Source organism: Fistularia commersonii, chromosome 11 (assembly GCF_037954325.1).
Source record: "Fistularia commersonii isolate RoL2024-O1a breed Wild chromosome 11, RoL_Fcom_v1.0, whole genome shotgun sequence".
In the NCBI taxonomy this organism is placed as follows: domain Eukaryota; kingdom Metazoa; phylum Chordata; class Actinopteri; order Syngnathiformes; family Fistulariidae; genus Fistularia; species Fistularia commersonii.
The window spans coordinates 8,815,363-8,827,503 of NC_141294.1; the positions used below are offsets into that span (position 1 = coordinate 8,815,363).

At 38.7% G+C, this 12,141-nt stretch overlaps 1 protein-coding gene across 2 annotated transcripts; it reads right to left on the reverse strand.

Moving 5' to 3' along the window:
- Positions 1–3,232: 3,232 nt before the first annotated feature.
- gprc6a (G protein-coupled receptor, class C, group 6, member A) lies at positions 3,233–11,649 on the reverse strand. Of its 2 annotated transcripts, none has more exons than XM_086154869.1 (5): positions 11,383–11,649; positions 9,580–10,386; positions 7,825–8,040; positions 7,364–7,487; positions 3,233–6,742 (listed from the first exon to the last, which is right to left on the reverse strand). In XM_086154869.1, exons 1-5 carry the CDS (start codon positions 11,641–11,643, stop codon positions 5,631–5,633), a joined length of 2,520 nt encoding a protein of 839 aa, XP_086010995.1. In that variant the 5' UTR covers positions 11,644–11,649; the 3' UTR covers positions 3,233–5,630. The 2 variants fall into 2 exon arrangements, with proteins under 2 accessions (XP_086010995.1, XP_086010996.1); XM_086154870.1 differs by having other exon boundaries at positions 9,580–10,324; positions 11,383–11,492.
- Between the last annotated feature and the right edge of the window lie 492 nt (positions 11,650–12,141).

Consider the following 12,141-nt stretch of genomic DNA (forward strand, 5'->3'; position numbering starts at 1 on the left):
GACATCATATGAAATGCAAAAAATACCAATTGTGGTTTTTAGCGATATCCAGCATCATCGTTTACAGGGAATCCCGGGCAAAGTTACTTTTATGATAATCTGAGCCTGATTTGGAATCTGATTTGAAATGCCAACTTACATTTGAGATTTGTGATGTCACAAACATTTTGAAGCCAACCCTGGTCTTGCATTTAGCAGGTCAATTTCCTGTGCCAGAAACACTGAAACTGGACTTCATAGAGAAGTAAGAAGCATCTGAAATGAAAAGAGTTTTGCATTTTCATGGACTGAAAGAGGGTTTTCATGATGGTGGTATTGGAGCCCTTTTGAAGATTTTACTTGACCAAATATTACTTGCATTTCTTACAATAGTTAATGAACTGTATGCATGACTGAGAGGCTCCCTCTTACTATTAACATCTTGATAGAATAATCATTTATAAGTTAAGAGGGGTAGGTGTAAAATAATTCAGCATTTATATGTTGAAAGTGCTAAATTATGGACATAAAATCAGCAACTCAGCAATTACAGAAATAAGTCTTTTTTTTTTTCCTCATGGTCAGAAATGGTCAAAATGTTCAAATCATCTTTCTGCTTAAAGGTTTTGCACTTTTAACGCTTACATAATCATTACTCTATTATAACTGAGTCATTACTTACTTTACCACCGTTAATAATCATCGCCTCTTGACTTATGAAATTTGCTTTATTGTTGTGGCAACTTTTGTAATCTAAAATTAAATAAAAACACTGGGATGTTTTGATGCAAAATCATGTCATCTGTTGACAGGTTAAATGATGCATTAGAAAATGCCATTGGGGTGCTTATTATTTAACATAAAAATATCTGCAAGCATCTATTGCAAAACATGAGGAGACTCTGGACTTTCCCCTCTTATATCCAGTTACAGCTTAGCTGCAGTTAACATTCCTGGTAAGCATTACAGAAAGTCAAGTTTCTGTTGAGCTCTGGCTCCTGGTCAACCCTTTCATTGACTCTGCATTGAGCGGCACACAACACACATTCACCCGATTGAAGAAAAGAGCAGATAACGATCCATTCGAAACTTTTCTTTTCTGCAGCTATGTAATATTTGATAATAGTTGTGAGGTCCCCTTTCCCTTTTTTGTGATCTTCTCATTCAGTAGCTCAACCAGATCGACGAGTTGAAGGCTGGGAATTTTTCAGTGAAGCTGAAACCCGACGACAGGTCGTGCCCTGGGCTGTTTACTAACGCGCACAAACACGCTGACTGCAGTCTTTTGATTGTGTCAAATGCTATTTTAGCCTGAATAAAGTGTCTTGTGTTGTCTCACTGGTGTGACACCTGTTGGCAAATACCAACATAGATATGAGGAGAATGCTCTTTGACTTTAACATTTGAATGAACAGATGAAGTCATTGAACATGAGTTGGAAATTTCATTGTGCCTAAAGGAAAGGGCTGACTGGATTCAGAACCAAACGTGAGAACATTCACTTCAGATGAGGAGACTAGTCGGGGTTTTCAAAGCCATTTGCTGACTTATTTAATGTCACCCAAAAAAGGAAAATAAACGCTCTGAGAGAAGTTACTTCGCATCAACCTAAACAAATTCCTCTCAAGATGCTCAAATTGCAGTTTCGTCTCGATGGTTCGGGATGCAGTTCAGTCAAAGGAAAAAAAAGTTCCCCATCATCCTGATACTTTTCTCGCCTGAAGTTCTGAACTTATATCTACAGCTAGACACTATTGCATTGTTATAGAGAAGCTCAGGTATCTGTTTCCACCTTTTCAGGCCAGCTGATGTTTGACTAAAGTTTGGAGCAGGAGGCAGAGCTTCCAGCCATCAGGCTTCTCTCCTGAGGAATCACCTTCCCATTTGGGTCCAGGAGGTAGATACTCTATCCACACTTAAAATAGACTTGAAGCCTCCCTTTTGACAAATATAGGCTCAGGCTTCTTGAACCCCTTCAGGCCCGCTGCCTGTGACACACTCGACAGTAAATCAACAAACCATCAGGTACCACAAATTTTCAACCCTTAACCCAGAGTCAAAGACAATCCTAAACATACGCACACACACATCTCTCACACACATTGACAAGAACCTGCAGTGCTCACTTTTGTTTCCTCCCATCACAGATAACAAGAAATGTCAGTCTGATTAAAAGCAACAGAATTAAGAAGCTATTATTAGATTAAAGTAGGTCAAACTGTCGGCAGCAACAGCAACTGTGATATTAATATCTACTGACTGCTTAAAATAAAAACAGAATAGTTTTATGTTAGCCCCTTATTTCCACATAACACATGATGTTTGAAATCCACAAGGGAAGGAAGTAATGACATTTTCCAATTTATGAATATTGAACATATATTTGTTTTATTCTGTTGTAAAAGGAATAATTCAGGAGTGATTAAACAATCTGAAGATGAGACTAAAAAAACAACTGACCGCACTGTTTGTTTAAATGATGGAAGAAATCAGGTATCACTTCAGTATTTGTGTGACAACACAGATTGTGTCAAGCAGACCAGGAAACATATTGTTTGCTCTTGCCTCATTTTTACTTATCCCTCCAGATAGAAGTCATTGCACAAAGCATTTAGGTGAGATTAGTCTTGTGTCTCACTCTCAAACAGAACAACAGATTCCTGTCTGAAAAATTAGCACCACAAAAGATGAAGAATTACTATCCATATACAACATATGTTGAGCCCAGAGGCAATGCTGTTTGGAATGTGAAACACCTTTAGTGCAGGGAAAAGGGCAAAAAGAATGAGGTACAATAAAATCCTGGCTTTGGATCGGTTGAATAATTAGGGTAGGTTTCAAGAAACTAATTTACGAAGAAATCACACAAAAAATTAGCATGTTCACCTCGGATAAGTTGACCATTGAAAGACAACAAAAACAGGGGAGATGGACTGCGTACTGGTGCTGCGTGCACCAGTGCATGGAAACTGGCCCTTTTCCGACCAGCAAGGAAGTTGAGTGATGCGCACTTCACCAGGAAAGTGTAAGGAAATAAAGACGAGCTTCTCTAATTTAACAGCAGTCTCGACAAACCTTTGACTGATCAATAGGAACCGAGTGCTTTGTGATCTTTCTACGGAATTTTTCTACCTCCATGGTGTCACTCACAGTCACTACAGTAGACAAAATAAAACAATTTTTTGAAATTTTATTATCACTGTGTTCATAAAACAAGCCCATCTGAGGACAGGGATTAAACTGCATCCTTCATGTCATTTAAATAAACACAATAAGTGGTTTGGGCAGGGGGAAGGAATTAGCCCTGAGAACCAGAAGAGGAGAAACTTTACACAATGCCATGAGCATAATAACAGAGTAACAGAATATGTAAAAATATTTGGCAATCAAACAATAACCAGAAACAGAATCATAAATATTTCTCTTTCCAGTGTTAGAATACTCTTTAGGTTTCCATACATACATTTTAAGGTGTTAATATAAAATAAAATTGAGTGGTCTGTTTTGACAGAAGAAACCATTTTTACACACAAACAAACAGTATTTACACTATCTTTACGTAATCTATTCAAGGTTTTTTTCAGTGGAGGGAGTCTTACTCTTTTTGGATACATCACACCATTCAGCTTATTGTGATGGATTTACTTTACAGACACTTGTTTAAGGAGGGTTTAAACAACAAGTCCTTTCCAGTTGTCATGTTGTGATCACTACAATAATGGTCAGTTCATATGCTGCAAAAACTTGAATTTTGGCTTGATTTATTTTGGTTTTAATCTGCTCAAAATCCCACTTACATAGAGACAATCTAATATAACTGTATAGTACAGTATAATTTTTCTGCTGAATGTTGGCAATTTATCTGAAGATGTGATCTCCGCCGTCTGACGGACCGGTGTGATACTTCTTTGTTAGTGCAAAAAAAGGCAAAAAACTAAAATGGTTCACAGAGTGAGCACTCCTACAGTGCATCTGTGTCACCTAATAATTGTGCAAAGTCCAGTCTTTCAAGATTTATACTTGCGGCTAAACTCAAACTTGAAATACATAGCTAACCCTTCTTCTATGGATTTCTTTGGCCCTGTTTATAAAATATTTAGAAAATTTGACCCTGATGTTACGTTTTGAGGAAGTCACACATTCCAGAAATGCTCCAAAAGTCAATTGAGTCATTCCCCCATTTAGAATAATGAGAAAGACCATCTTTCACCATTGTGGTCAAAGAAGTAAGGGATTAAAACCGCTTACATTGATAAAGCAACACAATACAACATTTAGCCACGACATTCATCCCCCCCACTTTCAAATGGTACAATCCAGTCCAACGAGACCAGGGGTGGGCAAACCTTTTGGCTCAGGGGCCGCATTGACTTACGATACATATAAAAGAACCTGCATTTGTTAACAGTACATATCAGACTCATCTGACATTTGTTTTGAAAATATACCAGCTTGGTTTTGAAGCCTCTGACGTTTGCATGCATTTCATGCACAAACTGGTTTTTCCCTTGCAGTTTCCCATCCAGCTCATTCATGTGTATCAGTATGTCCTCAGTTAAGGCTAAACCACAAAGCCAAACTGTGTCATTCAGCTCAGGAAATTTTCAAGTGTTCTCAAGTAGCTCCAAAAATAAATAATCTCCTGTTTTAGCTACCACATTCACTGATCCAATCATTCACATCAAGTATGAATTTTGTACCAGTCTTTGGCAGGCCAAATTAAAAATACCAACGGGCCGGATGTGGCCTGCGGGCCATAGTTTGCCCACCCCTGAGCTAGACTATTTATCCCAAGGTTTGGCTTTGATCAACATTACTATGAGAGGCAGATGGGCTCTTAAGCTTTCAAACTATGCAAATGTTAAATGGTTGATTAACAAAAAATCAATAAAGAAATTATATTGAGATGAAGATGCCAAGGAAAGGAGAAGAGGATACTTTTATTATGATGTAGTTAATGGGGCGATGTACTTCTGATTAAAGAGCAGCTGAAATTGTTTTGGTTTTTTTGGTGCCTTAAAGCCTTCACTTTTAAGAGGTCCTGGACCTCACTACACTAAACAGGATTAATTCTATACACTGTACGCTGTGAGGTTAAAAACAGTACCCATTTAAGTGTCTAAGTCCTTTGGGAACAGCCACATTAAATATATGTAATAACAGCAGCCCACTTAGCTCCCATTTTCTGGTGTGTTAATGTACTCCAGGGTCCACTGGAGAGACAGAGGGGTCCAGGGTTTGAGCCAGACTGTTGAGGACTAGTGCAGAAAGACACTAAATTTCACTTACATTCAGTGCTACAGATTGGATTTTTGAATATTCACTTGAAACAAAGAAGTCTTCAGCGACCCAATCTTTATTTTTAAATGCAGAACAGATCAGTTGCAAACCGCTGCCATTAATGATAAGCTACTTTCAATTAGCTTACTGTGTCTTTTTTTTGTCCGTGGGAATAAACCAGAAACAAAATTGGAATATTTTGAGATCTCTGTGGATTTTCTCTTAAAAATACAAGCTACACTCATTCCACTTCCTGCCTGCGTTGCGATCAGCCCCACAAAAAACATAGCAAACATGCCGCTGAGACAAAAGCTCCCGGAACGAAAATCAAGCAAAGCAGAAATGAGCTGTTCACTGCGGATTTAAAGTGCCTATATACTGCTGGTTCTCCTGCGATAGTTTTGTCGTGTGTGTGAACCTCTGTGGAAAACTGTAAAAGTGGTGCTGTTTCTGTTGTCATTCAGTCCAGCAGCAGAGAGGGGATAAGCAGCAGAAATGGAGGAGGATAGGGATGGGACAATGTCCTGCTGGCTGTTGCTGGTCTCTAAGCTGCCTGACACAGAGGCTGAAAGTCCTGTTTTGGTGGAATATTCGTACAGATTATTTCTGAAGGCAGCCTGTGTGTTTTCTTCTTTCTTGAAAAGGATTATGTAACATTTCGGAAGGAAATGACAGCTGAAGATGCCATAATTGGAGATGAGAATGATAACCATCTCCACAGCAGGCCGGTACAGTCTTGAGGCATTGATGTAGACAGGCACAAAGAGAACCCAAGAAATGAGGTAGAGCAGCATGCTGAAGGTGATGAATTTGGCGTCGTTGTATTTCTGTGGTAATTTACGGCCCTTGAAGGCACAAATGAAGCACACAAAGGCCAAAAGAGCTATGTAGCCTAGCATCACCCCAAATGCCAAATGCGACCCCTCATGGCACCTTTCCAGTAGAGTGGTTTGTTTTCTGATAATTTCCCTGTATGGGCTTTTGAGGACCAGCCAGCAGATGCATGTCACAGTCTGTAAGGCCATACATACAGTGACAATAACACAAGGGTGACAGAGTCTCCGCAGAACATGCTGCAACTCTGGGTTAAACTGAAACGCCAGCAGGATCTTCAAAGTTTTGCACAGAATACAAGACACGCACAGAGTGAAGCTAATGCCAAAGAGTACTTGCTGGGTCTTGCACTGAAGGCTGCTGGGACGGCCGACAAATAGTATAGCACTGATGAAACTGACCACAAGTGAGAACAAGATGACCTGGCTCAGTGGGCCCCCGGCTGCTTTCACCACAGGGGTGTCTCGTCGAAGTAGAAACAATATCGATACCAGAAAAACCAGGAGGATGCCCAGCGCTGAGAGCGTTACAAGCACTATGGCAAAGCTATCCTGCCAGGAGAAAAAGGTCAGCATTTTTGGTCTGCAGTAGGAGCTTCGCTCAGGAGACCACTCTGTGTCCAAGTTACAGCTCAAACACTGGTCCATATCTAGAAGAACAATGGGCAATAGAGCAAAGTTTTGTCTCACAGGTGTGTACAGCTCAAAGTTGAAGAATCTAAAAGACAATTCTCAAGACCATTGGTTCATAAACATAAGTAATTCTTGCTTTAATTAGAAATTGTAAGACCCCCTCTAGTGAGGGGCTATCTTCAAGAAAAGAAGTTAGGTCTTGATCTGGATGACTGAGAATCTTCAAAGAGAGATTGATGGATCTTGACGAACCATGATATAATCACTGAAAATAATGATTTCATGTTGCAGGTTTAACTTGGGTTTGATGTTTTCTTATGTAATTCGGTAACTAGTGCTTCAAATAAACAGGAATATTTGTCTAGTTTCAACCAAGTAGCATTAAATGCAGAGTCTGTGATATCACATACTTCAAGATGTGCTATCTGCCAAATAAATAAAAACTTCTCTTAAGCCAGACTTTTTTAATAAGAAAATTAATAAAATCAAGGATCTGAAAGTTAGCCAATGATGGCCTTTAGACAGCATTTGTACTTTTTTAGCATAGCATTTTTCTTGCATACCAGCGCTTCTCATAGCATGTAATTACAATATAAGGTGTGTGTAAGGGTGGGTGTGTGTGTAGGACAGGGTCTTGCCTGAATGGTTGGAGTAGTAGTTCTCAGTACAGTTGCTACACTCATAACAGCAGGTGTGTTGACCTTCAACTGTTTTCTTGAACTCTCCAGGGTTACAGCTCCTGGAACATTTTGACTTTACTAGCTGTTGAAGGCAAAACGAGACCACATTAAATATATCATTATTATTTATTTTCATTTTTTTCTTTTGGGTTGAATGGGTTTGTTAGGAGTGTGTCTTTGGGAAACAAAAAAAAATAATTCAGGTGGCTGAGTTAGCAATTGAATAACATTCTTTGCATATTCATCTAAGGCCTTTGACATGCAATTTAAAACAATCCTTGAGAACTTTTCACTGAATAATTTGTCAAAAAAGGACCCAACATTGTATGTATCACCTTTGTGTGTGTGTGTGTGTGTGTGTGTGTGTTTTATGTGTACATATAACAAAACAACTCAGCAATAGCAGAATAAGAACCCACCCACAGATCCTGAAACTGTTTGGTGGTACTAGACTTTGTGCTGGTGAAGCTATTGCTGTGTGGATTGTACTCAGCCACAACATCGTTGATACAAATCGTCCCATCACATGACCTCCACATGGTGACATCATAACCTGAATTGAGGTCTCCTTTTTGGTCAAACATGTAGCTGTTGTCTCCAAGTTTATACTTCTGCAATCTCAGAGCTTCTAGCACCTGCAACGGAAATCAAATATTTATCTTCAAACTCCAAAAGCAGTCTGTCTAGGAAGGCTCTGAGTAATCCAAGTCATAGTCAATTGTTGATAATTCTTATCATAGCAGCTGGACGTACTTTCTCTCCCTGAAGATGTTTCAACTCTCATCTGAGAGCCTTTTTTAAAATTATTGTCTAGTTGCCATGATAAGATTTGACAATTATAAAAGTGGTCAACTAAAATGGTAAAGATGGAGGTGCCTTGGATTTAAAAAAAAAACCAACATGCTGGTACACTGAATGTATATGTGAAATGCCAGTAAAAAAAAAATGTTTTCACTCCTCTCAGTTTTAGCGTCATTTTTTACATATGCTATGTTTAAATAAGCACATGGTAATTATGCTTGTTGATATTATTGAATGTTAATATTCTTTCAAACAATACTTTGACATCTATCTCAATAATGATTGTATTTAACAGCATATTTATCGATATAGATCTTGCACTTCTTTGATTGTTAACAGACATTTCATCTCTACATCGCTGTTTAAGTTTAACAGTTAAGTTAAACCCCTCCCAATCATAAAATAAGTTACTGTACTCTGACAGAAGGTGCAGGAAGACTATTACCATGTAGTCTCACTGGCACTGCCTCCCAAAATGACTGACACTCTTAATAGATGAAATAGGGTAACTACGTTACAGAGTTGTTGTATCTGATCAATTTGATTAGACCAATTGTGTGTTCTAATTAGCTGGTATTAGTCTGTGTCATATTTTGTTACAAAATGTGACTAGAATTAATTCTGATGCCTGTCAGAGTGCTTTACTGCTCACCACGCAAAGGCTTTAGTTTCTATAGAAATTAATGACTATGGCTGACTAATGCTCCCATTAGTTTGTGTTTAAATGAGCTGTTACAATGGAGGTAATGACAGAGTGAAAATAGCTATTAAGAAATTGACAGTGATTTATTTGCCAGATTTTCAACAAAGTGTGTTTTGCTGCAATCACAGTAATGTTAATGTCGATGTTGGCAAAAAAACAGGCCTAACATTAAGCTGCTTGCATTTTCAGACCAGCAATCGATGGCCAGTCAGGACAAATCCAAATGCGGAATAATTTTAGAACGTAAACAAACAATTTTACGAGTGCAAAAAGCAAAGTTTCCCAAATAGTTTACACTTGTCGATGAATAACAATTATGTTCATCCAGTTTTATGGAAATTCTAATGCAATCAGCGACCACTGATAAAATGACATGACTATCTGTTTTAGATTCTTAAGACCATTTTTGTGGAAGATTTTTAAGTTCTTGCCAGAAAATTATTTCCTGAGAAAAAAATGGGAAGAACTACCCATTTACTAAAACATGTATGGTTTGCAATTATGCTGAGGCGTGGTATTAAGCGTGACATTTAACTTCAGAATAATCCCAAATTGTCTGCAATAGTAAGCCCTTATCCTCACCCTATTATGAATTCAGGTATTAATCATTTTTTGGTTTCTATTAAAACTCAGACACTCACTCACTTGCTCTCTCACACTAAGAGCATACCTCCCAGGGATGCAGAGCGCCTGGTGTTTTGCAGTCTCTGGTCCTACAGATGGAGGCCACCGCCCCAGCGATGGCACTCACAGCCATTTCAATACTTAAGGCCCTGTCAGCAAAAACATGTTGCCTGAGAGTCCTCATGGCTTGAGATGCTACTTCACTGGCTCCAGATGCAGCACTGTCATTGAATTGCATGTAGAATTCCTGCAGGAAGGAGTTGTTCCTGATGTCCTCAGGTCTGGCCTTCCCCAACCTGTCCAGATACTTATTCAGTGATGAAAGATTTCCACTTTTGAAAGTGAAGCCGACAATGTGTCCAATATCATGGAGAGTTACGTTTCCCTGGATAGAGCTTGAGGATGATGACCAGCTATCGCTGGCCACCCAAACTCTTCTCATCGACTCCATCTTTAGACCCATGCTTAATGTTTTATTCTTGAGCTCTGTGTAAAGGTATGCCATGTGAGTGGGCTTAACAAAAGATAAGATGACCTTTACCTTGGGATTCAGGGAGATTGTTTCAGCTGCCTGACTGATGGCAGAGAACACACCCTGACCGGTTACAGACTGAGGAAGGATTGACTTGAAGGCGACACAGATTCCCTTTTCAGAGGCGTGAGACACAAAGTTGTCAAGAGCTGAACGTCCATAATCTCCATCTGTGGTCAGTATTCCAACCCAGTTCCACCTGTAGATGTTGAGTAGACTGACCATGGCAGCTGTCTGATGCTCATCATTTGGAACCGTCCTAAGGAAGGCAGGGAAGCGGTTCTTATCACTCAGAATCACAGCTGACGATGAATAACTGATCTGAAGGAACAAAAAGTAATGACGTTTATTTTTCATGGGAGTTACACCTTTGATTTCTGATTATCCAGAACTTCAGAATTCTTAGTTTGGTCTGAACTATAACAGTAAATAGGTCTGGTCCAAAGGACCAATATTTGGTAAAATCAAATAATGTTGATTGGGCCTGGATTAATAAACACCATTATCAGAATTTACAATTTGGATAGGTCATACTTTTGGACTGATTGCATTCAACTGTATAGTTGAGTCCTGTGACGCAGTCAAACACAACTTACAAAAAGACCAAAACAAATAAGAGGCATACTAAAACCTTGTGCACTGCACCTAAAGTTGATGCTTCTGGTATTAACAACTAAGTAATTGTGAAGATGCAAACAAAATTAAGCTCCTCACTCTATTCATTCATTATTTTCACCGAAAAAATTATAAAATAGTAAAATCATCTATCTTTGAGACTCTTATCTTACTTGCTTTTTCAGCACTTTTGCAGTTCTTGACATGTTTCCTATCATCCATTTTATTCGCAATGCCTTTTTAAAACAGTACTATGGCAAAATGTCAAATGGATGAAACAAAAGTTAATGAAACTACTACCCTTTAACACAATATGTCCAAAGTCAAGGAGACACTTGGGAAGCCACAAAAAGCTCTAGCTTATGCAGCCCTTATTTCTTGTTGTTGTCATAAAATAACTAGAAAATTCAAAATATTGATATTCAATGTAAGTCTTATACATTCCTGGTGTCTGAATGCAAGAACCTGAAAAAGTGTTTGATACCAAAGCTATGTGTGTTATTTAACAAGATTCATGTCACTGCGGTCAGTGATGCATCAGCAGAAAACCTATGATCAAATAAGGTCAAATTCAAGGCTGCCAATCCAACACTGTCCTGTTGTTCCGTACCCTTCAAGAGATAAACCTGCGTCAATCAAACTCTTGCTGCTGGAGTCCCCTTTTTTCATTTGTGAAAGGACAGGCAGATTTTGAAAACGTACTTGTGGAATCATCTCAAGGGTCAGTTGCCTGGCAATGGTGATGGACAGTTCGGAGGAGGAGGCTCCGATGATGGCCATGACCGGCTGGCTACACGAGGAGGCACTGGCCCCTGTGCCACAGTGGCCCTGCTTGGTGAATTCTGCCGTGACCCTCAGAGCGGTGCTGACATCAGAGCAGGAGTCCTTGATCCAGTAGCCCAGAGTGATATTGATATCAGCCAGAGGAGGGGATTTATTCATCACCTCTATGGCATTGATCATAGCCAAAGAATGAGCAAGACCTGTCTCTTGATACCTATGGGAACATTATCAATTAAAATATGATCATATCCAGTGTGTTATGAATGTCTTGTGCACTAATGGCTCAAATTTTTTTAGCCCATATAGCTGGTGGATTATAACATTGATCTCAATAAGTAGACATCAAAATAAATTTTTGTTGGATTGTAATTTTCTCATTATTAGTGCAGACTTTGATATTTTGCAATCCAGCACAACATTCTATCACTGATGACATATATTATCGGTTGTTTGTTTTTTAAATAGATATAAAATGTTTAGCAAATTATTAGTAACATATACGGCACATACCAATCAACACAATGTGAAATGGATTGCTATGTTCTGTATCAAAATGTGTTCTGTGTTATCCTTTCCAGGTCAATAATTTCTCTCATTGTATTTGTAAATATCCATATTCTAGTATTAAATTAAATGCAGGAATGTATTTACCATTATTTATATTGTTTTTTTTACAGC